Here is a 23,852-nt window from a genome sequence, read left to right as displayed (position 1 = left end):
ATTTTTCACCGTCCAAAAATCAGCGGACAATAACAGCACTACAAACACAAAACTCGTGATGAATGAATTGATGAATATACCGCAGAACATGTACATAACGATGGCCATGCCACGGAAAAACAAGTGGAAAAATGCGACATATGGATGCCTGTTGGGAAATAGAATACACGCTCATTTTCAAAATCACTAAAAATCAAAGTAAAATTTCGACTCACGGTAATTTGCCGGATTGATATTGTTCTTCCTCGCCAAATGGGATCGTGTCATCGTTCGCAAAAGGTGCCTTTTATTTTTCATGGAAACAAACAATTCATTTTGATGACGACAACAATTCAAGTATGATCTATTTACTTATATCGGAAGAAAAAATTGAGCTACGATTCCACTTACACTTCCAACAGTCGTCATTTCCTACGTATTTGATGTTCAACAATGATTTTGAATGGTTATCACAATAATTTACGAGATAAATCCTATTTTTTCATCACAATTTTCGATTTCAGTGAAAATGTTTTTATTAAACGTCAGTATGTGTGGTGATTCAGTGACAGAGCCCGTGAGCCTTCCAATGCTTTTGACAGTTGTAACATATTGGAAACGTTGAGAGAACCCCATTTTCCACTGGAACGGTATTGATAAGCATACAAACACATCGTCAGGCTAACAGTGTACGCGTGTGTGAGTGTGTGTAAAACGTATGGAAGAATAAGAAGAAGAAGAAGAAGAAAAAACGAGATGCAAGAAAAATATCCGAAAACATTCAAAGTGAAGCTCTAGCGAGCACCAACCAAAATAGTTCGATCTTTTTGGTGCAACAAAATCTGACGAAAAAATATGTAACAAACAGCTGATTTGACAGAAGTGTGAGTTTGAGAGAATTTGATCGTAAAAAAGAACGAATATTTGTGTTAATTTCGGAAATCAGCTTATGCAATTCGGGTGAGCCCAGCCACACTAACAAACGCAGTTCAAAAAAAAGTCGCGCTCATTGCTCACGCAAAATGTTCGAAGCATTCAATTTGTAGAGTTTTTTTCTGGGTTTTTGCTATTGCATTTACTGTGTGTGTCAAAATAGAGAAAAGAAAAAAAAAACAAAATTGGTTCATCCATTAAAAAGTGATATCGATGGTCGACGAACCAGATGAAAAGCATCTCCAAAGTGAGAAAAAACCAACTGATAGCACCACCATCACCACCAATTTAGGTTACACAACGAAAGAAGCACTAAAAGTACTCTGTGATGAAATTGAGACGGTCGTTAAATCGTATGAAACCAAATTCCATAACGAAAGGTATGTAAAGTGTGCACAATTAATGTATATATAGTTCAAACCAGTTGAAAGTATTTTTACCTCGTTTCTTTCCTCGACGCAGTTTGCTAACGACAGCGAAAAGTGCATTTGCAAAGCCGTACGAGAGCCCATTGAGCTGGTTTTCAATAATCACAACCGTTGTGGTTGTCGTTTGTTTAGCGCTAACAAAACATTATTTCACCTCAATATGTGTGCTGTGCATATTATTGGCAACCATCGTGCTGGACGTATACGAATGCTATTTGCGTCGCACCGAAATTTTTCGCAAAGTTCGACTGATTATAAATGAAGTGGAATTGGCGCAAAAACTATGCAAAGACTGGACACCCGAAAACTATCCCAACGTGTATTCGCCGATGTCGCCATGCGTCACACTTCAGTTATGCTATCGCGATGGAGGTGTTGTCAATCTACCGTGGGCATTGCTCGTTAAAAATGATGTCATTGTCATTAAATCAGGACAAACAGCGCCTGGCGATTGCAAAGAAATATCGGGCAAACGGAAATTCAAAACCGGCGAAACCTATGGATTGGCACAGGTAGAATGCGAATAGCATTGTTTGTATTCTGAGTTTTTTTTTTGAATTTTCGATCGGATTTCTAGCCTTTGGAAGCGCCAGTTCGACCGACGGTACGTTCACCGCTGCCCGATATGATATGCATTCTGGAGAGAACGCCATTTTTGGACAATCTGAGGAAAATTCTAGACAAATCACCAAAACGTCCGCCAACCATTTACAATGAACAACGTCATTTGGTATTATTCCGTTCAATCTGTAGCGAATCGATGTTGACTTTCACCTTTAAAACCCCAACAAAACTGTCTTCTTTTTTTAGCTAATCACGAAATACATTCAGCATTGGGGTGTTATTGCGTGTTTGCTAATGACATTATTATTTGCTGCTTTGCATTATAATGACAAATTATACGATGACCGTTTCGTTCAGCTGAAATGGATGAACTTGTTTATCGAATTGCCAGTGTGTGCTATTTTACCCGTCATCCCAATGATGTTTCCAGTCATGTGGATATCGATTAATTTGTGGGGCATTGCACGACTTGAAACGCATTTAGCACAACCACAATCCACTAGCAAGCTCGATCAACAAAGGTCATTTCAAGAAGACTTGGACACACCCACCTTAGAATTCGAAACAGCGAAACTTTCCTTCAAAGAAGTGCTATTCAATTGGTTGCGTTTATGGCGCGGTTACAGCATGCTACTCGGTCGTTCATCGAATGTGGTACAGGTGTTGGGTTCCGTGACGGCTCTTTGTTGTATTGATAAAAAAGGAATTTTATCATGGCCAAATCCTACGGCTGAGAAAGTACTGATTTTGCGAGATGCCGAAAATGATTACTCTTCCGAAGCAGAAAGTGAATCATCCTTTGATTCACATGAACGGTCCACCAAATCCGATAAAAATGACAGAGAAACAGCGATCTTTGAAACAAAGTCCAGCCAAAGCCGCACCAATAAACGAACAACTGAATCCAAAGCATCAGCAAGCAAAAGAGACAGTGGCCGAATTATCGATACGCATAAACATCCCGGCACCGTTGCCGAAGTACTTGATCTCACACACGATCAGTGCAGCCCATTTAGAATTGATTTTGACGATCACAGCTGGAAGAAACACATCGACTCATTGAAACCGTTGGGTAAGTGTTGCATTTGATTCAAAAAACACTTTAATCGCTGATATTTACTTACTCCAACTTTGTGGCTTCATCAACATCAGGCTTGGCCATTTTAGTGAATACTTGCTGTCAAAAGACACAGGAGCATTATTCCAAATTCTGTGCACATGTTACGGCCGTCGCTACCTTAGACAAAGATCTGGTGCCTGTTACCAATCGGTATGAAATTACTGAAACTCAATTCAATTGCTTTATGCATGGGTATGTTATGGACATACCAAGTTCTTGTGCTTAAAATATGTGTGTGTGGCTTTTTTTGAATCGATTTTTTTTTGCATAACTTAGAGTTTATCAAACCATTTAAGTTAAGGTTTGTGAGTGCATTTCATATGCCCAATTTTGCATAATTTGTCCGATTAATTCATTCGTTTTTGATTTGGAAAAGATGTATACATGTTTTTATCATTTCGAATTTGGATATTGTCTCTCGCTTTATTTTTATTTTACTTCATTTTCTGCTTTGAATTGTTTTCATCAATATTTTTTGCTGTTGTGTTCGTAATGTAGTTGTTTTAAATAGATATGTGAGCATTTAAACAATTCATACTGATTTCACGCAAAATGTTGATTAAAATGCTAATTTTCGAAGGAATTTATCAATTTCGTTACCCCAAAAAATGATTCAACAGACGATGCCTTTGCGAATTGGCCAAGCAAATTGGTTTCACGGATAAAGCAACGGACCTGTTCAACCTCGAGGGACAAATAGCAAGTTATATGCATTTGGTAAGTGCAAACGCAATTCATTTCAAGAAATTTTTTTTTTTTCTTCTTCAAAAAGTAGTCAAAAAGCAATTAAATGTCTTTAAATTCTTACAACAGCAACCGGAGGTGGTCAGAAGAGATATACGCTTTGCACGTCACCTTCGTATTGCGTCCAAAGTGAAAGTGCCATTTCCGCATTCTTTGTCTGTTGTAATTCGCGATATACAGAGTAATTCATTGCAAATGTTGACTCAAGGCACTGCAGACATCGTATTGGATTGCTGTGATGATTTCTGGGATGGTCAAGATTTGCGACCGCTCGGATCACAAGAGCGAAAACGTGCCCAGGATTTCTATCAACGGAATGCTTTGACTTCATATTGCACGGCTTTTGCGTATCGACCACTCAGACATGGCGTTGTTGGTGCATTAGGAGAAACTGCTTACATGGAACTACCGCCCGAATCTACGTACAAAACCAGTGCTCACCATTCTTGTGCTCTATCTCATGAGCGTGGCGGGATTTTCTGTACATTCGACGGTGCTCAAAGCAATTGTGAACCGACGGCAACTGAACTGAAGCATTCGATTAGCTCGGACTCTCTGCTTTTTTCGGAAAATAACAAAGAAGAAGACATCTGTGATGTTGATGGCTGTTTCGAAATGCAATGCCATCAAGTGTTCATCGGAATGGTGACCATGCAATATCAAGCTCAAACCGATATGGTTTCGTTGATTGAGCGTCTTGAACGAGCGTGTATTCGATTCGTGCACTTCAGCAAGGAAAATGAACTTCGATCAAGGGTCTTCTCGGAAAAGATGGGCTTAGAATCCGGATGGAATTGCCATATTTCGTTGCTCAGCGACGATCACAGCAACGCACCGTCACCACAAAGTCAGTCGCATATCTTTGATCCGGTCATTAGTTCAGCCATTTGTAACAACGAAATTATGGCTGATGAAGACGGAGTGGATTCAGAGATGAATAGACTACTGCCATTAACGTACGTTCGAAATTACAATTATCTTTTGCTGAGATTTAAATTGAATAAATTTTTCATTTCACAGTGGCTTGGAATCGAGCAAAAACTTGAGCTCATCAGCTCCAGGCGCAATCAGCGATGAAGTGCCACAGCAAAAACTATCAAATGTTAGTTTCAACAGTAGCTTCGATTCGGGAGCGAGCCGACCAAGGGTTTCCAAAGATTCAGCGATGGAAGATGAAAATTGTCGTTCACTCAGTGGGTTCAGCGACAGCACCGAACAAAGTGCTGCCATTAATTTTGATATGTCCAATCGGGTGAGTGGAATATTTGGATATTTTCTTGGCTATTGACAAAATGACGATTGTTGAAAATCATCGACTCATTTGTTGATTACAATCATTAATTCTCCTTCATTTGCAGGCAAAACTTCCTCGTGGCATAGAAAATATTCGTCCGCATTTAGAGAATGTCGACAATGTCCCGCTGCTCGTATCGTTGTTCACTGATTGTTCAGCAGAAGCAACGCGTGAAATGATCATGATAATGCAAAACTACGGCGAGATTGTGATTTGCGTTGGCAGCAGTGCAAGCTGTGCGAATGTCGATATATTTCTCCAGGCCGATTGCTCTATTGCCATTGAACCACTTTACCCTCAAGTGAGAATGATGTGAACCATTTGTTTTTATATTTGCCAAATAATGTCTCATTTATTGTGATCAGGTTTGCCAAAATATCCCTGCTTACACGGAGTCAAATATACTGAACAATCGCAAAACAGTGTCGGAAAATGATAAATCGAAAAAATGGTTTGAATATGAACCAATGCGCTTCCATTGCACCTCAACCATATCGCCGATTTACCTGAGCCGTCAATTGAACGCTATCCCCTGTTCCGTTGCAGTGTGTCGTGATGATTCATTTTCAATATTGGGCATGATTGAATTGTCACGGAGATTTACGAATGGTCTTTGGAATTGTATTCAGGTGAGAGAAAAGTCTTTGATTCAAAAATGAAACGCGTTTCCATCAATAATAAACAATCTTTTTGGCAGTTCTGGGTGTGTTGCGCCTGCATGCTGGCTCTCATCAATACGATTTGTGCTTGCTTAGCACTACCGCCCATCCTGACCCCTTTCACATTGGTGTACATAATGTGTGTCGTCGTGCCTCTGATATCAACTACATTGGTATACAATGAATACGATCCGGAAATTATGAATCGAGCAACAGGGAAAAAACACTCAAATTTCAATTCGAAAGTTATTGCATACGTAATTTGCTCGTACGGATTCAAGTTTATTCCGACAATTGTTATCATGGTGAGTGTCCTTATTTAAATTCGTTAAAGCCTTTATAAACTTTGTCGAGAATAATTCCATTGCAATTCTCACACATTACTTTCTTTCGACTATTAGGTTTTGGCATACTGTATGCTAATGTCACATCCAGCAGTTGAAGTACTTGATGTATTTGACATAGAGAAGGAGAATTTCTATAAAAATCTCGATACCTCAAGATGTTTTATATTTTATTCAATCATTTTACATTTTGGTATATGTTCTAAAACTGAGAGTTGTCAATTTTATTTCATATGCTAACGACTAATGTTGATGTTCATTTCCTTGACTTTGTAGTTATTATCTCAATGAGCTTTGTGCACCGAGACTATTCCATATGGACGAAAAATCCATTCACAAATCGTGCCTGGCTAGCTGTCTGTGTCACCATGTAAGTTTGGCCTCCAAATATCATCGAGGCCGTTGGTCTCGTTCTTCTTACTCAACGTTTTTGTTGGTCTTTTGTTTTCAGATTTATAGTTCAGACGATCATTTTTGCTCTCAATTTACTTTTAAACCGTAAAATTGTCGATCAACTGGAAAATGTGTGGCCGATAGTTTTGTTTCTAATTGGATCTCTAGTGATTGTTTTCGTAATCGTTGAATTTTGCAAGTGGCAAGAACTAAAGTAAGTAGGATGTTATTTTTCGATACGTTTTATGGGTATTTTGATTAGGAATACATTTATTTGATACTAATTTGAATATGTCGTTTGAAAAAAACAAAATTCCGATTTTTTTTTATTCAATTCTAGAGCAAATGGTCGCTATCAACGTCGTGCCCGACTGGACTTTGGCACGAAACTTGGCATGAACTCGCCATTCTAAAGCAAACCATCGAGTTTAATTCAATTCATGAATTCCCCAATTCAACACTACCTCTCGAATATTTTGACACTTCATATTGCCAACACCGGAAAATGTACTTGAAACAACAGTTATATACCACGTATATCAATGTTTTATTTCAATCAGCTTGTAAGAAGTGGGATCTTCCACCGAATCAATTGTTTTGGATTTCACTTAAAATTGATCTAGAACAAACTACTTAAGGCTCTTACAATCAATCAGTTGTTCGATCCATGCATTTGTACTATTTTTTATTGCTTTTGTTTTTCTGTTCATTCATTATTGTCATATTCTGAAAGCATTGACTTATTTCGTGCTGAAACCGTTTTATCTTTTATACTCAGTATAATAAACTGGTTTGCATTTGTCAATGAGATCATAATAAAATCTATACACTATATTTTTCGAACTAAGAAAATTGGTTTTTGAATAGAATGTCTTAAAATAGTAGCAACAGTTTTTTCGGTGTGTAAAATTGGGTTTGTTTACGATTCTCATCGATATACAGAAATCTATAACGAATCATACGTACGGAACGAGGTGTTTGTTTACCGGTCTACATACATACCTATATAACCGAAGTAATATTATTCCAGTGCTTAGCTCATATCGCACACACACTCATAATTTCCAATCGGAACTTTTTTGTCATGGAAGTATGCGCGATACATATCAATACATATGCAAAACAGTATACGGGATAGACACGAAACACATTCAATCAAAAACATTCTTCGTCCAATTCCAGCGTTGGAGTGAATGGGGCGAAACGATAAAAACGGTTGACGTTTCGACGATGGTTATAGACAACAACATGCGCATGTGTGTGTATGTTTTCCTTTTTCTTCTTTCTTTGTTGTTGTTGTTGTCGTCGTTGTCGTATGCGGATAGCGAAATTAAGAAATATTGCGAATGATATTCCACACTGTCTACGCCGTACATTACACTGCAGTGTTAATAAAATCAGCAATCTATAAACACGTACTTTTTTTTCGTTTGCATGCATTTCAATTAAAATTTCCATTGTTTCTGGTAAACATTGTGCGCTACTGTATACTGTTTGTATGTTATGTTTATTTCAAATCCTTTGGTAACATAAGAACCAACTATATTTGGAAGAGAAAAAAAAGCAACAACAACGAAACGTTTTGTTGAAAGTAAACAAAACAAAAACATTATTCAAGTGAAACATTTAACTAGAACAGCTGTTGATTCACATGAACAAAAAAAAACAATTCTTTGTTCGAAAATTCGCAGTTCAAGCCAAGAATATATATTTGCGTGCAATTTTTCCTTTCAACCGTTCTTGGTGCGTTTCTGTATCAAGTGTTGTCATAAAGTGAACACTTCGCAACAAGAAAATTGATTTTTGTCAGTCGACTTTTGGAAATCTGAGTTGGTAAAAAAGGAATAATAAAATCAGAGTAATGACAAGTAAAATTCGCCATCCGATTTTTTCCTTCGACATGGACATGGACGTGGATGAAACACCGAAAAAAATGAAAGCAGGTAAGATTATTGATCGATAAACTATAAGCTCAGCAGCTGTGAAAAGTATTGCGTTTTATATTATGACGACATGTTGCTCCCGATTGGCGTGAGATGTGGCCACACTGCGGACAATTTCAAGTGCGCCTTCGAAAATGCGCCTCTCTCATTTTTTTTTCTCATTCATAATAATAATACATGACGATAAAAATAGCATAGAACTTCTTTTCTGAGAACTAGTTATTTGTGCATCATTTCATACATTTTTCCGTCTGAAACGTATTAAAGTAATGAAAAAAAATGTAACAACTCTATTTCATCGGTATTACCTGCGATGACATCATCTCCTATAAATAGTAAAAACACGTCGATTTAAAGACGATCAAACTTCTATTGCTGTAATTAACATAAAACCAGAAAAACAATTCCAGCGACAACAATGTGCGAAGATGGCTTTTTAATTTGATTTCAGATAAAAAATGTGTTTGTACCGTCCCATAGACTATGTGTCATTTTGAATTTCCGTCAATCAACCGTGCAGATGATAAGCTAATACTTCCCTTATATTCTCCAATTTATTTTCGCTTTGTTCAACACTTTTGGTTGCTATGTGTGACTTCAGCCTTTTCCATAGATTCTCATAAACAGAAAGTGTTTGATAGTAGAAGTAAGCTTCTATATCCATATTATCATGAAATAGTGTCTAATTTCGATCAAACATATCGAGTCTGTATTGTTTCGTATCCCTTTTACTATTTTACTCTGCCACTACGGTTTCATGGAATCTGATTCTAATGTGATTATTACCAACTGAATAAGAAAAATGGATTCCATTTCATGGGACCACTCACTTCGTTCTTATTTACTTGCTTATTTGTTCAATTGCTGTTACAGTTGGCATATTGAATTTCACAAAATGATTATCCACTCAATGATGTGAATTATCTGTTTTTATTCGTTCAGTATTATGCGATTGCCTTAATTCATATGATTGAGCATGTAAAATGTGATGCAAACTTCAAACGAATCGGAGCCTCAAGTTATTTTGGCCAGACATTTTTGTTGCATTTCAATAGCTGTAAAAAGCTATTCTTACTTCGATAGAAATAGTTAGCAAGCGAATCAATAAGCACTAAATTTAGAACAATCGACAGCAATAACTAGGTTGGAAAGTAATAAATTGATTCGAAATGAAAGAAACATATTTGATCGGTATATCGCTCGTCACAAATGATTCGATGTGTCAAATATTCACTAATTTATTGCTTACGAGTGTGAATTAAGCGCTCCAAATGCGATACAAGCTATGAAGAATACATGGCAATTTGGTCAGGTCACCATTTTTGGCATCGTTTGAAAATAATTCATGCACACACATTCTGAGCGATTAAGCACGTGCACACAGGTATTTTATTGCTTGCATCAAGCAATTTACTACGGTATAATGTGTTTTGGTAAATGTTGCCAAGAAATTAAATATGCGACACATGAATTTATGTGGCTATGTTTAACGAACAAAATGCACGTCAGTGTCAAATGGAGATTGGTGACCATCAGGTTTAAATATGCAAAGCTATGCATTCCACGCGATGGTAGGTTATTTTCGGCTTTCCCAAGCGATAAAAAAAGCAATTATCAAGCATAATATTTATGGTTATTTGCAAAAGGTTTGCCTTCATTTCATTTTGCCTATGATTGATGGCACTTGTAATAAATTACGTCAATAGCCGGCTAACAATTCACACATTACCCAGTAACTTGATCAATAGACGCAAAATGAATCGAATCTCGTGTCTAAATGTACGGTTGAGATTTCAAACTGAATCTATTTCCAGTTATGAGAAAAAAAGTCAACGGAAACAACGATTTAGCTCTCGTTTCGCATATATATTTAGGTTTAGCACCAACACCAACGGACTTGAACGGTTTGAAATTGTAAACACAAAATTGCAAACACACGGAATTACATTGACACGAAACACGAATGAGACGCCATATGCGCTGCGTTGAAGTGGAAGCGAAGTGCTAATATGCCGGTATCCGAACCAAAAACCGTGTATACACGATCGTACAGTTGTTCATTCGGTTTTTCGTACGATTTTTTTTTCAAAGTATATTTCATCTGTCGCTGTGTGTGTGTGTGTGTGTGTGTGTGTGTGTGTATTTTTATCGATGTTCACCGACCAACCGCCCGAGAGAACAAAAGATATCCGAATACTACGTTCTTGCAGTTAGTTCGATATATTCAACAGATGAACGTGTACGTCAAAATCGTTGCAAATACGCAAAAAGATCATTTCAATTAATTAGATCACATTTGAACATTTGGAAGAAAGAAAGAAAAAACCATAAATTAAAGCAAAATTAGTGGTAAAAAGTGTGTTTTTCAATTCGATTTTCGATTGAATATTAAAGAAATTGTCATGAAACATTTCGTTTGGTGCCAAGAATTCAGTAATTCTCATTCTGTCAACGTCTCGTGACACAAAGAGTTATTGAAAACCAGAATGAAAGCAAATTAAAAAAAGAAATTAATCGATTCGAAAGAGTGTGGAGCAAATATCATTAGTTATATCGTTCATGACAACAGACGTGTTACGCATGAAATTGCGTGAAAAATGCTTCAATTTGATGTATCGATTACATTTGTGCAAATACAGTGCGACTATTTTCTCTTTTATTTTCATTTAGAGAGAAAGAGAGAGCTAAGCATTAGTTTGCAATGAAAATGTGTTTGATAATTATGATGAAAAGTTCTGCGGGTGTCGCCACCACAAGTGTACTTTCCAATGAAAAGTTTCCATGAAAATTAATCCATCTAGAATCGGACATTGTTTGTGAAATATGTGGAGTAGACACAAGGTCACTTTGTATTTTCTAGCTAGTGTAATGTACGCCATTTTAACCAGAACCATCTACAGTCACATTATAAGTTTTTTTTTACAGTTGGTTTTTTATTTTCTTTTTGCCTACAAACCAAAATATACACGCTAAAAATACTTGGCAACTTCTATTTTTCACATGCAAAAAGGCCAAAAGTTGTTCACTTCAGATGTGTGAGAGGTGTGCGTGTGTGTATTTTTAGCTCGTGCGTCCAAGAATAAACAACGGAAATTTTCTCAAAATTTTGTTTGTCATGCTTGTGTTTCTCTTGTGGCGCACCACAATGTCGCTTATATAGACGTCAAGTTGGCAGCGTACAATGTTTGTATGTGCAGTGGTTATTAACCTTTTTTTTCATGCATGATTGTGTACTCATGTCTCGACTCATGTTGGAGCAGCTGATCGGCACACTTCGTGTGTCGATTTTCATTCAGTTTGTTTGTTTTTACATTTTTGTCAAATGATTCTTGATAATGAAGACACTTTTCAGTCTGTTTGCATGAAGAAATGCAAGAAAAAAAATCTTTCGCCATTACGATAATTGATGTGCAAATATGTTACTTAGCACATTTGAATGACAAGCTTAATAAGCGGTCTAGTACAATTTGACTGAAATGTTGAAAATTCTAATTATATCCAAGCGTGAACAATCTTATTATCACGAACTCACTTGACTGAAGCGTCCGTTGCAAAGCAACACAATGTAACAATTCTAGCGCATCGCATTTCGCTTAGACTGAATTCTTAGCATCAAACGATTGTATTTATAAGCATCATACGTTCGTTTGTCAAATACAAATACGGTATTCTAACAATGTGGTTGTTTCCTTAGTAAACAGTGATTCATAGCAAAAAACTTTCGATAGAAATTTTGCAAACAAAAAAGTTCAGAATTTTTTCTGAGTATAAAAGATGAGTAGTCGCGGTGTGCTTGTGAGAAAAGATTCAGTAGATTCATTAAGCGATTTTCCGCTTGATGTCCCTTCACCGTCAACGCCACGGCCTCGAACACCAAAAAGTCCACATAGTAATCGTTTGGATTATTTTGACAAGAGTCATCGAGGTAATAATCACTACAAACTCAACATTGTTATTCAACAGAATTATTGTCATTATCATATTATTTGAACCAGTCTCGAAATAGTTTATATTCAACTTAATTAGAGATAAGCTCAACAAACACTCAACGCAACAATTCATTGTGGTTTTATTTTAAAGCGTTTTCAAACAACGACACCTAATTGAATTTAATTCGATAACATTTATTGGGCTGCCGGAGTAAAAAAAAAGCGATTTGTTATTTCTTATTTCTTGTTAAATAGACGTTCTGTGTACTGTAGTAAGTTAAACTAAAAAAAATAGAGGAAGCCGAGCACAAATCAAACCAATACGACTATCGCGACTATCATACAGTCGGCAGAGAATGTTGAATGAAGTGCCGACAAAAAGAAACACGAAATGAGACCAAACACACGTAGTAGACACACATTCACTCATACGCTCGTTGTTATTCATGAAATGGAATCGAACACTGGATCGCCGCATAACTTCTCCAAATGAAAACAAAAGTCCATTTCTATTCAAATTAGAGGTCAGTCCGTATTATCGCTGCAGATTTTAAATCAGTTTACTGTCGCCGTTTGTCACGATTAGTCGCTGTTTTTTTTTGGAACAGAAAAGAAAAGGAATACAATTGATCAAGGGAATAGTATCATTGTAGAAAAAGAACGAATTTTCCGCAAAAAAAAAACTATATTTCTTATAAAAAACTTACTTTTTTTCATGATAGTTAAGGTCGACGAATTTTAATCTTTGGTTAGGCTTTTCGGTTTCATATTTAGCTTACTTAATTTCAATTACGCGTAGTATTTTCCAATTCATAGTTTCGTTTTTTTTCAATTCAAATATCCGAAATTTCGGATGGAGAACATGATGAATTTTTACGGTATTCGAAGAGCAAAAAGTGAGGCTGAATTCCGTCGCGGTGAGAAAAAAGGTAAGCCACATTGTACAAACGCCAATAAAAGTGCAGACATGTGACGCAACTGGTGAGAGATTGAACGGCATCGATATTTGAATTTTGCTGATTTTCAATACAATTGAATAGTGAATATAAAATGGGAATTTGCTTCGGATTGAATGCGAAAATGTTCAAAATAGTCCGCATTTTATTTATAGAAACCAGCAGCGATAATGAAGCAAAGGAAGTAAAAGTAGCATTTCATCAAAATATGATTTGTTATCGCGTATTGCGACATTATTTGAAATTGTCTATCTGTATTTCTCCGGATGACAGTGTGTCGTGTGTATTGAGCTGTCTGTTTTGTGATTTAAATTCACAAGCAGATATACATTATATTCAAACTGAATGAGATTATTTCGATTTTTGAAATCAGTTGTTCGGATGCGATGAAGCTTCGACAGATTGCTTTTAAAAAAACATTGATAAATGAACTGGATTTGGTTGTCCTTCCTTTTACATATTAAATAAATATATATGATAACATTGGTTTTTGTTTTGTTTCGTTCATTTGTAAACAGGTAATGAGTCGCCTGGTGTATCGATAACGGGCCAAGAAATAGATGGCGATCCGTTACCAAATGAAATTTCGGCTCCATATGAGGTCCCACAATTTCCAATCGAACAAATTGAAAAGAAGCTGCAGATACAACGTCATTTGAACGTGAAGTGAGTGTAATCTCTTTTTACTATCAGCAAAACAGAAAATTGAGAATGAAATTGTTAAAGTGTGAAATGTGTTTGTGCACTGTGCACGCGTGGGTGTACAGGAGAGAGCGAGTTGAATCGATTGCACATGAGAAAGAAGAAAAAAAGTCGTTTGCAGGGGGATGAAGTGAAGGAATTAAACGGTGTATTTGTTGCTACCGCCCTGAACTGAAATGAATAAGGTTTCGCATCGATTCACACAGTGTTACTTTCTATGTTTGCCATCAGCCATATCGTCGATGTACTATCAACATTTTCATGATTATTTCTCTACATTTTGTGTTTGACTTTGTCTTCTACTTCATCATTCAGCCAGCGAGCCAGCCAGCCGTCATCATTACAATTTATGCTTCGTTCAGTTATTTATCGTTTATTAGTTGAAATTTAGCCATTCAATTGACATGTCGTGTGCAATGAGTGAGTGCTTTCATTCCTTCTCTTCAGTAGACATGTTGCTTCAGTAGTGGATTGACGTGAAAAAGAAGAAAACAAACACTCATTTCGGTTCTACAACTTTATTGTGCAGATATGATTTGCTAATTGAAATAAAAAAAAAAAACAAAAAAAAGAGGTTTCAATAAGGGGAAAAAAATCAGCCAATTTGTCATTATTAGTGAGTGAAAAGGGGTGGAAGCATGTTTGCAAATGACATCGATATCGATAAGTTTATTGTTCATCGTTTGCAAAATCTTGAACACTCACAGTTTTGTGGTATTCAACCACCGTTGCTGAGGTAATTTATGTTTTTTTGTTGTTGTTGAGTTTTTGAGCTACGGTGCCGTTGTAATTTATTTGGTGTGTTTGTGTGTACAAAAGGAGGTAATAAAATGAACGCAAAAGTACACACTGCTTGCGGAACACACCACAAAAACCACACAAATTTATGGATATGCAAATATATTCGTGTGTGTTGTCGGTCAAGGCTTTCTCGATGGCTTTAATTTGATTTAAATAAATTCGATGTATTGGTGTTAGAAAGCCCATTCTAACTACTTGCCATTCGAAGTACTTGCAATCAATTAGCGCTTAGTTTTCTTTTATGTTGAACAACGCGCCAATGTTTTTTGCATTTGAAAGTGGCCGCTCTACAACAAGTCAAATAATAAATAATAAATAATAATTAATGTCCAAAACCGAACGGGAATATTGATTGGTTTGTTGTGTGTATACACAACATACCTTTTGAGCTACGAATTCAATTAAGTCATTTATGATTCAGATAGTAAACTAGAAGACGCCATTCACAGAATGTTTATGCCCATTAAACACTGTTCGCTCCGTTTTTTTTCCTTCTTCTTTTTCTTCGTCGTGAGTATTTCTTCAAACGAATGGAAAAGAGTTTCGTAAACATTTCGTGTCAATTCCTTGAATTTCACAGTCATAAAAAAAGTTGTGTGTTGTCGTTGAATTCCGTGCAAAAGGCAGGTTCGAATGAAATGAATCGATTATGGAAAATATTTTGCGTGGGCTATATTTTTTTATGATATCATCGTTTACGTGACTTCTTGCAGAAAAAAAAAATTACGGTGTTTGTGTCAAGTTCACGAGGTGAAACTCCAAGCACAACAAGTCATTTTCCTCGTTGTTTTTCACTTTCTTCGTACGGATTTCTTTTTCTTCCCTTTTTTTACAAACACACATACATACCGATTAAATGGCTGCGCAAATAACATTAGTAAAACTTTAACCCTTGCTGAGTGAATGAGCAAACAGTAATCGAAATGCACAGGAACACAACCACCCTACCTGCTGAGGAAAATTATGTGTTCTTCATACGTCTATTGAACTCACTCTCTCGTCAATGCTTGGTTGTTGTTTTTTCTTACTTCCTTCGGAATGCTACGTAAACAATGAGTTCATTTCATGGAGAACGCAACATCTTCGACTCGTTTTCATGCGATATTGCTTTGAACCACGATACCCACCAAAGAGCAATGATGTATTTCTTTTTGTTGGCTCTCTATCTTCCACTCTCTTGTCAATAAAAATGTGTATGCTGTACGCTGTACACGCAATTATTTAGAGCCATGCAACAAAACGAATTGTCGCAATAGAAAATTAATTTCTCACATTAAACAAGTGGCGTTGGTTGTGGTTCCATGGCTATTTGTTGCGCATTCAGCCAATGTACGGAGAATGCAACGGACTCGAGTTTGAAAATGCTCAGATCGTTCAGTTGCGGTGCACACATCAAGCCAAATGGATACGGAATTCATTTTTCGCAAACAAAAATTAAATCGATCAAATGCATTTGAGTTCGGTGGCGACAATTTTTCTTTATATTCTTTGCATTCTATTCGAAATAATCGAATTTTTATTCGACCGTTTGAAATGTTTTGTATATTGAAATTCTTTTTTTCCATCATTTCAGAGCATTGGAAGATAGGCAATCAACGCTAGCAGTGGGAGATACAGCTCACACTAGCGATGACATCCAATTGGATGAACATGAATTTGTGCCACATTTTCAGCGTGTGTCAATATCCGGTGAAGATACGAGCGGTGTTCCGTTGGAGGATTTGGAGCATGCATCTAGTTTGTTAATTCAAGCGCTCGAAATTCGCGAGCGTTACATGAGTCTATCGATGCAATCGTTTCCACAGACCACGGAACGTTTTCTACGAACATTTCACAATAAAACCATGTCCGACATTGTGGAGTACGAGGACAAACGAACAACAGCTGGTAAGTTATTGGGAAAATTTCGTAAAACTTTTTTTTCAATAGCACACATTCCGATTTCAATAGATCCAAGTAGAATTTAGCGTAGAAATGTATCCAGAAGAAATACATAAAATCGTTTTTGATTCGATTTTTCGTTTTGATCCCTTCATCAACTTTTTTTATTCATATAATTTAATTTTGTATTTTTTTATTTCGACGCAAAAGATCGTAGAAAAACTCTTCAGAAAACGAAAGGTAATTCGTTTCATGGGTTGCGAATGATTTTTATGTGTCTTTTTGATATCAAAAGTAATTTTTGTTGACTTTGGTTGATGTTTGACCACGTCGATTTCGGGTTTTGTCAAAAAGCGGAATTAACCCGAAGACCTTTGTATTTTAAAAAGAATAGTGGCGTCAAGTGAAAACATACAAACTCTCATATTGCGAGATAAGGTTGTTCTTATCAACTAAAAACAAATTTATGTCGATTTGTATTGTGTTTCATTGTAAAACTTTTTTTAATTTAGCATGATACACTTCAATAGCGTAGATAACAAAGTAAACCAACTTAAATCGATAATCCATTTGACATTTGTTTCTAAATGCTTATGATTTTATTTCGCAGATCATTCAGTTCATGCACCATCAAACACAAATGATCCGTGGTCTGTTGATTTTCCGGAGAGTCCTGGATATCACATCAAGGCCGAAGGCGGTGTTTTCAATTTGTTCCGAGACGCTGAACATAAAGATAAAGTCAACTATCAGTATCTTAAGTTGGAGGATTTCGTGCAAGACATGAACACCATTTGCGCTATGATGGCCGATGGACCACTGTAAGTGATCTGACAAGTTCAAAGCTATTTGAAAGAAGAAAATGAAACAAAAAATTCCAATGAATTTTCATTTATTATCGAAAAATTCCATCGAATCTTTCAGGAAATCATTCTGCTATCGCCGTTTGAGTTATCTGAACTCGAAATTTCAACTGCACGTACTATTGAACGAGCTCAGAGAATTGGCCTCTCAAAAAGCTGTACCACACAGGGATTTTTATAATATACGGTGAGTGATTCAGAACGGATTTCAATAAACAAAACACTTAAACACAAGAAAATGTATTTATACCATTTTTATTACCCTGTTTGTCATATTACAGCAAAGTCGATACGCATATTCACGCTGCTTCCTGTATGAACCAGAAACATTTGCTACGCTTTATTAAGAAAACGCTTAAAAATAATGCCGATGAAGTAGTGACTGTGACCAAGGGTGAGTATTCCATTCCACTGAATCAATCAATTGAATGAAAAAGCCCATTGAAACATTCTATTTGGAAAAATTCTTTTCATTTATAGGAAAGGCAATGACATTATCTGATGTCTTTCAATCGATGAATTTAACCACATATGATCTAACTGTTGATATGCTTGATGTGCATGCGGTAAGACTTTAAGGCCTATCTCTCTCTCTTTTCTCTTTCTTGTCACATGAATTCAAACATAAAATTTGTTCTGTTCTAGGACCGAAATACTTTCCATCGTTTCGACAAGTTCAATGCCAAATATAATCCGATTGGAGAGTCGAGATTGCGTGAGGTGTTCCTGAAGACGGACAATTATCTCAATGGCAAATACTTTGCACAAATCATTAAGGTAAATTGAGGAATTCTCGTTCATAAGCAAAAGTAAGTAAAATATTGAATTTCATCTTGACTTTAGGAAGTGGCAGCTGATTTCGAAGAATCCAAGTATCAAAATGCTGAGCTTCGTCTATCAATTTATGGCAAATCACGTGAAGAATGGCCTAAGCTAGCTAAGTGGGCCATTGACGGGAATGTTTATTCGGATAATATTCGTTGGCTTATTCAAATTCCACGTTTATAGTAAGAACACTCGATTCTAATCAAAAGTCTGTTATCTATTGTAATTCTGATGATTTTATGTTTCCTTCACTTTTACAGTGATATCTTCAAAACAAACCACATTGTGACATCGTTTCAAGAAATTTTGGACAATATCTTCTTACCATTATTCGAAGCAACTAATGAACCGGAGAAGCATCCAGACCTCCATCGTTTCTTGCAATATGTCATTGGTTTCGATAGTGTTGACGACGAATCAAAACCCGAAAATCCTTTGTTTGACCGTGATGTCTCGGCACCAGAAGAATGGACCGACGAAGATAATCCACCCTACGCCTACTATATTTACTATATGTACGCGAATATGACGGTGTTAAATCAATTCAGAAAGTATGTACTATTTCGAATCTATTTATGGTTACCAGTAAGGAGATAACAGTATACACTGTATACTCTAAATTCGCCTTCGGACGTAAAAAATTTCATCCCCAACACTTTCGATGCATTTTTCTCCCCTTAAAACTCAAATGGGCAAATAGGTTATATCCCACGAAAGTTGCGCCTGGTCCCATAGATTTCATTGGCACATAGTGTTGGCCTCCCATGTTGACCCAGTTTGAAAGGCAGGTGTCAAAAATTGAAAAAAGTCTAAAAACCACCCCGAAGTAGGTAAGTCTCACTCTTCAACCCCGAATCAATTGCATTTTTGGATTCCTCGTCGAAAATTAGCTATACCTCCCGAACATCAGTTTTTGATAAAACCTCTCACTTTGGCCTAAATCATCTCTGAATGTGCAGTAGGAAAAATTGATATTTTTCTATACATTTATAAGGATTTTTTGCGTTTTTTCTGTTTTTCTCCCATAACTTGTACCCCATATGCGGTGGAGCAGAATTTTGTCCGAAAAAGTTTTAGATCTCACTGAAACCTACCATTTTGCCGCAGACAGTCATCACTTATCTCTTATCAGTAAGGACATAATGGCCTTGATAGCTTTTATCAATTATAACTGTTATCTCCTTACTGATAGGAGATAAGAGATGACTGTTTGCGGCAAAATTGTAAGTTTCAGCAAGATCTAAAACTTTGCCGAACAAAGTTCTGCTCCATCGCATATGGGGTACGAGTTATGGGAGAAAAACCGGAAAAACCCAAAAAAAATCCGTATAATATAAAATGTATAGAAAAATATCAATTTTTCCCACTGCACATTCAGAGATGATTTGAGCCACAGTGAGGGGTTTTATCAAAAACTAATGTTCTTTTATCAAAACCTAAGGGAGGTATAGATAATTTTCGACGAGGAATCTAAAAATGCAATTGATTTGGGGTTGAGGAGTGAGGTTTACCTACTTTGGGGTGGTTTTTGTACTTTTTTCACTTTTTGACCTCTGCCCTTCAAACTAGGTCAACATGGGAGGCCAACACTATGTGCCAATTAAATCTATGGGACCAGGCGCAACTTTCGTGGGATATAACCTATTTGCCCATTTGAGTTTCGAGGGGAAAAAAATGCATCGAAAGTGTTGGGGATGAAATTTTTAACATTCGAATTTAATAATAATAATAATTCCATTAATTTGGAGTATTCAGTGTATACTGTTACCTGTTATCTCCTTACTGTTGGTTAGGTATAACAGACTACTGTGCAGGTGAAGAAAACTCGCGTGTTTGTTGTGCCAAACGAAATTCTGACAGTTTCAGAATGATTTGAATAATGAACGCAATTAATTTGATTTTTTCCATTTTACAGGGAGCGTGGTATGAATACATTCGTTTTGCGGCCTCATTGCGGGTTTGTATTTATTGAAAAGACGCTTCATTTATCTTTTGATGTAACTCTTCCTTTGAAGAACTTTTTTTGTCATAGAAAATTTGATAGTCCTGTTTGCCTTCTACGATCGAATCAAAATATGATATTTTATTTAATCCCCGTAGGGAAGCCGGTCCAGTTCAGCATTTGGTATGTGGATTTTTGATGTCAGAGAACATTTCGCACGGTTTATTGTTGCGCAAAGTGCCTGTGCTGCAATATCTGTACTATTTGGCCCAAATTGGTATCGCAATGTCACCGCTATCCAATAATTCGCTGTTCTTGAACTATCATCGCAATCCTTTACCGGAGTATTTGGCTCGTGGTCTCATCATATCACTCAGTACTGATGATCCACTGCAGTTCCATTTCACAAAAGTAAGAATAATAACAAAATGAAACGAACCACCAATTTTCAATTAAAAAAGTCTCGTGTATTGCTGTCAAATTCGATTTATCTTCACCACGGCTAATCTCCATTTGATTTTTAATCATTTTAGGAACCGTTGATGGAAGAATACAGTATTGCGGCACAGGTTTGGAAACTTAGCTCATGCGACATGTCTGAACTAGCTAGGAACAGTGTTTTGATGAGTGGCTTCTCACATAAGGTTTGTATTTCGATTTTTTAAAATCTGACAAAATTTCGAATGAATTGATATTGCAATTGGGTGATTCACTTATGAATAGTCAGAACTTTTGTCAAATGAATACCGCACAATCGTAATCAAAATTCAAAACTATTGATATATTCATTGAAATAAAACTGAATCGCAATTTCCAGGTGAAACATCATTGGCTTGGTCCTAATTACACTCGAGAAGGTGTTGCTGGCAACGATATCACACGCACCAACGTAAGTATTCCATTGACAGCACTAAGCCTATTATCGTGTCATTATCATGATTTATATCCCACACTTTATCTATTTTTAGGTGCCTGATATTCGCGTTAGTTATCGCTACGAGACACTCATCGATGAGCTGACAAATATATTCAGCAAATATCTCATCAAATGAAAAAAATGTTACAAACGAGTGCGCCCAAATGCAGGAAACTATAATTTGTTCTAAAATCAAATCTCAGAATTGTTTAATGTATTTTAATTTATAACGAAACGAATAAATATATATATTCGTAATAATTATGCTTCTTTTCTTTATTCGGCTAAAAAATAAAATTAAATATACATTGTTTGGACATCACACGAAAAAAATGGATTTTCCTTTTGTCTTGCAGTAAACACATAATCTGTTTTGACGAGAAATTTGAATGATGAACAAACACAATTATGATGTAACATTGGCAGATGCTGATGCAGTGACCGTTGATGGTGCTGTATGGAAAAATTTCAACATGAACCCAGCAGCCAGAAGGAAATGAACAATCAAAATGCCACTGATTAGGAAAACGGATTTGCTTGAATTTTGTAATGCTGGACTTAAAATGATGATGAGCACGGTTCCAGTTGACAATGCCGCACCAAACACAAGTATCCACTGTAGAAGTGAGATTTGAATAAGCCACAGAACTGACACAGGAATGTAAATACCAAGCGAATAGCCATATATGCATATTAAAGACAAGAAACTGGGTGTGTAAATGCCATTCTGAAAGTGAGAATGAAATTTATGGTAAAAATTGAGGTTAGAAAAAATGGAAATAATCAATCTTTTGAGATGTACAATATGTGAGTTTTCGTATCATGTTTTACCTCTTCTGAAATTAAATCCGAGTCAACTGGTCTCACGGTGAATTTAAATGCAGCCCACAATGCGAATGGAATCAGTATAACGTAAACAATAATGGTCGTTGCTGCAATCGACACCAAATGGAAATTATATACCCAATGGTAATTCGTGTTTGCCTGTTGCAAATAGCTTGCAATGTTGCCGCTGATGGCGATGGAAAAAACCTGCAATCGAAATAAACATGAAATGTCGATTCTCTTTGAAGTATAAGAAATATGGACAAAAAAGCAGTAAAACGAAGTTATTCAAGTAAAACCCTAGCCTTCTAGTGCCCTCACCAAAGTTACGAAAATCCAAAATGGGCCATATAAATCTGGATTCGATCCGATATCCTGTTTCATATAATTAACCGGAGCACGTCTTGGAATTATCGCCGACATAATCCGTTCATAAACAATTGCTGCATCGACATCGAAGAACTTTTGATAGAATTCAATGCTGAATATCGAGTGATTGGTTCGTGGGTTTTCATTGATGTCATCTAAATGCCAAGTTGAAATGTTGAGTAAAAGAGAAATGAAATGAAAATTATGCTTCATCACACTTACCAGCCGGAGCAGCACGTTGGCGCTCATCATTCTGTAGAACATTCACACTGGCACTCATTGAGTTGATAAGGTCTTGTAGTGGGTCACTGGTTGTCGACTGGTTTACTGTCGTTGTGGCATTCTGATACGGTGACCGCATTCGATTCGGTGAATTGATGTTGATCTCAGGTATTCCACCTTGTGACTGTGACTCATGAACGGGTGAATACTCTTTAAACGATAATAAATCGTCGGTGTTCATTTTTATCGCCTTATTCAAACAATTACCAGAGAAAAATTACACGTCTTCGTTCCCGTTTTACTTTTGTTATGTTCGATAATAATCTATTTCTTGACGTTTTGCTGCTGTCAAAATGCATGTCATTCTCAATGCTCACACATCTGTGGTGCCATCTATCAGCTCAAAGCTTAACGACTCACGCAAATACCACTCACTTGTTGGGTGAACTTTTGAATTATTTCACTCATCGGCTTATTGTATCACACTGTGGGAATTTCTTATGCGGTGCAAATGTATAATGGTTTTATTTTTATATCAACATCCGATTACGTGACACAAACAACCATTGGGAAGGCAGTTAAAGGAGCCACTTTATTTATTGACTGCACAACAACATCCATAAAAAATGCAATTTGTTTGTAGCGAAAGAGGCGGTTTGCAATTTATATTTGTAGTATTTAACGTCTGGGAATGCTATGGGAAATAAAGAAGATTAAAACTAAACAATACTGAAAAATAGATTTTTTTCTTTCGCACGCGAATAAATTTTCATTTCTAGCCGTTTCCCTTTGCAATACTATCAATTTCCCATCGAATAGGGAACACAGTTTCTCTGCTTCGTATACTTGCGATGCTGTGAAATGATGTAAATTTCCCAATTGAATGTGGAATTTGTTGGGCAGCTTAAATGAGCTGACATTCACACACAAATATGGATCGAACGAGCCCGAATTTTGTACGAGCAAAATTATAAAAGCTTCAGTGAAATTTATACGTCGCGCGGAAAAGTTCTGCAATAACGAAAGAGAGAGAGAGAGAGAGAGAGAGAGAGAGAGAGAGTCTTGTTCTTGGTGCATTTGTTCGTAATTCACCAGCTGCACACAATCATAAAATAAACTAAAAGTGTAACGTCGTTGCCATGTACTTGCGGTGGATTTTCAAATCGATGTGAATGTGTACTGGCATCGATGGAAAGAAATGGCAAGAAGCAAGCGAATAT

General features: G+C 36.5%; 3 protein-coding genes and 1 long non-coding RNA gene across 9 annotated transcripts; 2 read left to right on the top strand and 2 right to left on the bottom strand.

Moving 5' to 3' along the window:
• Positions 1 to 6: 6 nt before the first annotated feature.
• LOC129565737 (uncharacterized) lies at positions 7 to 530 on the bottom strand. The gene is made up of 3 exons (XR_008687658.1): positions 391 to 530; positions 216 to 283; positions 7 to 148 (listed from the first exon to the last, which is right to left on the bottom strand). It is a non-coding gene; the product is annotated as an uncharacterized LOC129565737 (long non-coding RNA).
• LOC129565716 (transmembrane protein 94) lies at positions 504 to 7,310 on the top strand. 2 transcript variants are annotated; one of them, XM_055440870.1, is made up of 15 exons: positions 504 to 1,292; positions 1,375 to 1,852; positions 1,918 to 2,070; positions 2,151 to 2,976; positions 3,057 to 3,174; positions 3,645 to 3,741; positions 3,838 to 4,724; positions 4,789 to 5,020; positions 5,127 to 5,363; positions 5,428 to 5,691; positions 5,760 to 6,026; positions 6,123 to 6,258; positions 6,342 to 6,435; positions 6,517 to 6,672; positions 6,799 to 7,310. In XM_055440870.1, exons 1-15 carry the CDS (start codon positions 1,126 to 1,128, stop codon positions 6,869 to 6,871), a joined length of 4,185 nt encoding a protein of 1,394 aa, XP_055296845.1. In that variant the 5' UTR covers positions 504 to 1,125; the 3' UTR covers positions 6,872 to 7,310. The 2 variants fall into 2 exon arrangements, with proteins under 2 accessions (XP_055296845.1, XP_055296844.1); XM_055440869.1 differs by having other exon boundaries at positions 621 to 1,292; positions 3,057 to 3,216.
• A 445-nt stretch (positions 7,311 to 7,755) lies between these two features.
• Positions 7,756 to 21,477, top strand: LOC129566405 (AMP deaminase 2). Of its 5 annotated transcripts, none has more exons than XM_055442292.1 (16): positions 10,356 to 10,757; positions 12,096 to 12,326; positions 13,805 to 13,952; positions 16,363 to 16,676; positions 17,281 to 17,491; positions 17,595 to 17,720; positions 17,815 to 17,927; positions 18,014 to 18,099; positions 18,179 to 18,310; positions 18,377 to 18,540; positions 18,619 to 18,909; positions 20,274 to 20,315; positions 20,459 to 20,711; positions 20,834 to 20,944; positions 21,118 to 21,189; positions 21,269 to 21,477. In XM_055442292.1, exons 2-16 carry the CDS (start codon positions 12,176 to 12,178, stop codon positions 21,350 to 21,352), a joined length of 2,298 nt encoding a protein of 765 aa, XP_055298267.1. In that variant the 5' UTR covers positions 10,356 to 10,757; positions 12,096 to 12,175; the 3' UTR covers positions 21,353 to 21,477. The 5 variants fall into 5 exon arrangements, with proteins under 5 accessions (XP_055298270.1, XP_055298267.1, XP_055298266.1 ...); XM_055442291.1 differs by having other exon boundaries at positions 10,440 to 10,750; XM_055442295.1 differs by lacking the exons at positions 10,356 to 10,757; positions 12,096 to 12,326 and adding an exon at positions 7,756 to 8,401.
• LOC129566406 (protein YIPF1) lies at positions 21,460 to 22,971 on the bottom strand. Its single transcript, XM_055442297.1, has 4 exons — positions 22,633 to 22,971; positions 22,363 to 22,565; positions 22,048 to 22,248; positions 21,460 to 21,943 (listed from the first exon to the last, which is right to left on the bottom strand). Exons 1-4 carry the CDS (start codon positions 22,871 to 22,873, stop codon positions 21,623 to 21,625), a joined length of 966 nt encoding a protein of 321 aa, XP_055298272.1. The 5' UTR covers positions 22,874 to 22,971; the 3' UTR covers positions 21,460 to 21,622.
• Between the last annotated feature and the right edge of the window lie 881 nt (positions 22,972 to 23,852).

This window comes from Sitodiplosis mosellana, unplaced genomic scaffold (genome assembly GCF_009176505.1).
Source record: "Sitodiplosis mosellana isolate CC-2019 unplaced genomic scaffold, AAFC_SMos_1.0 Smas_scaffold_3, whole genome shotgun sequence".
Taxonomy (NCBI): domain Eukaryota; kingdom Metazoa; phylum Arthropoda; class Insecta; order Diptera; family Cecidomyiidae; genus Sitodiplosis; species Sitodiplosis mosellana.
The sequence above is the reverse complement of the archived record's forward strand: the minus strand, read 5'-3'. Positions and strand labels throughout refer to the sequence as shown.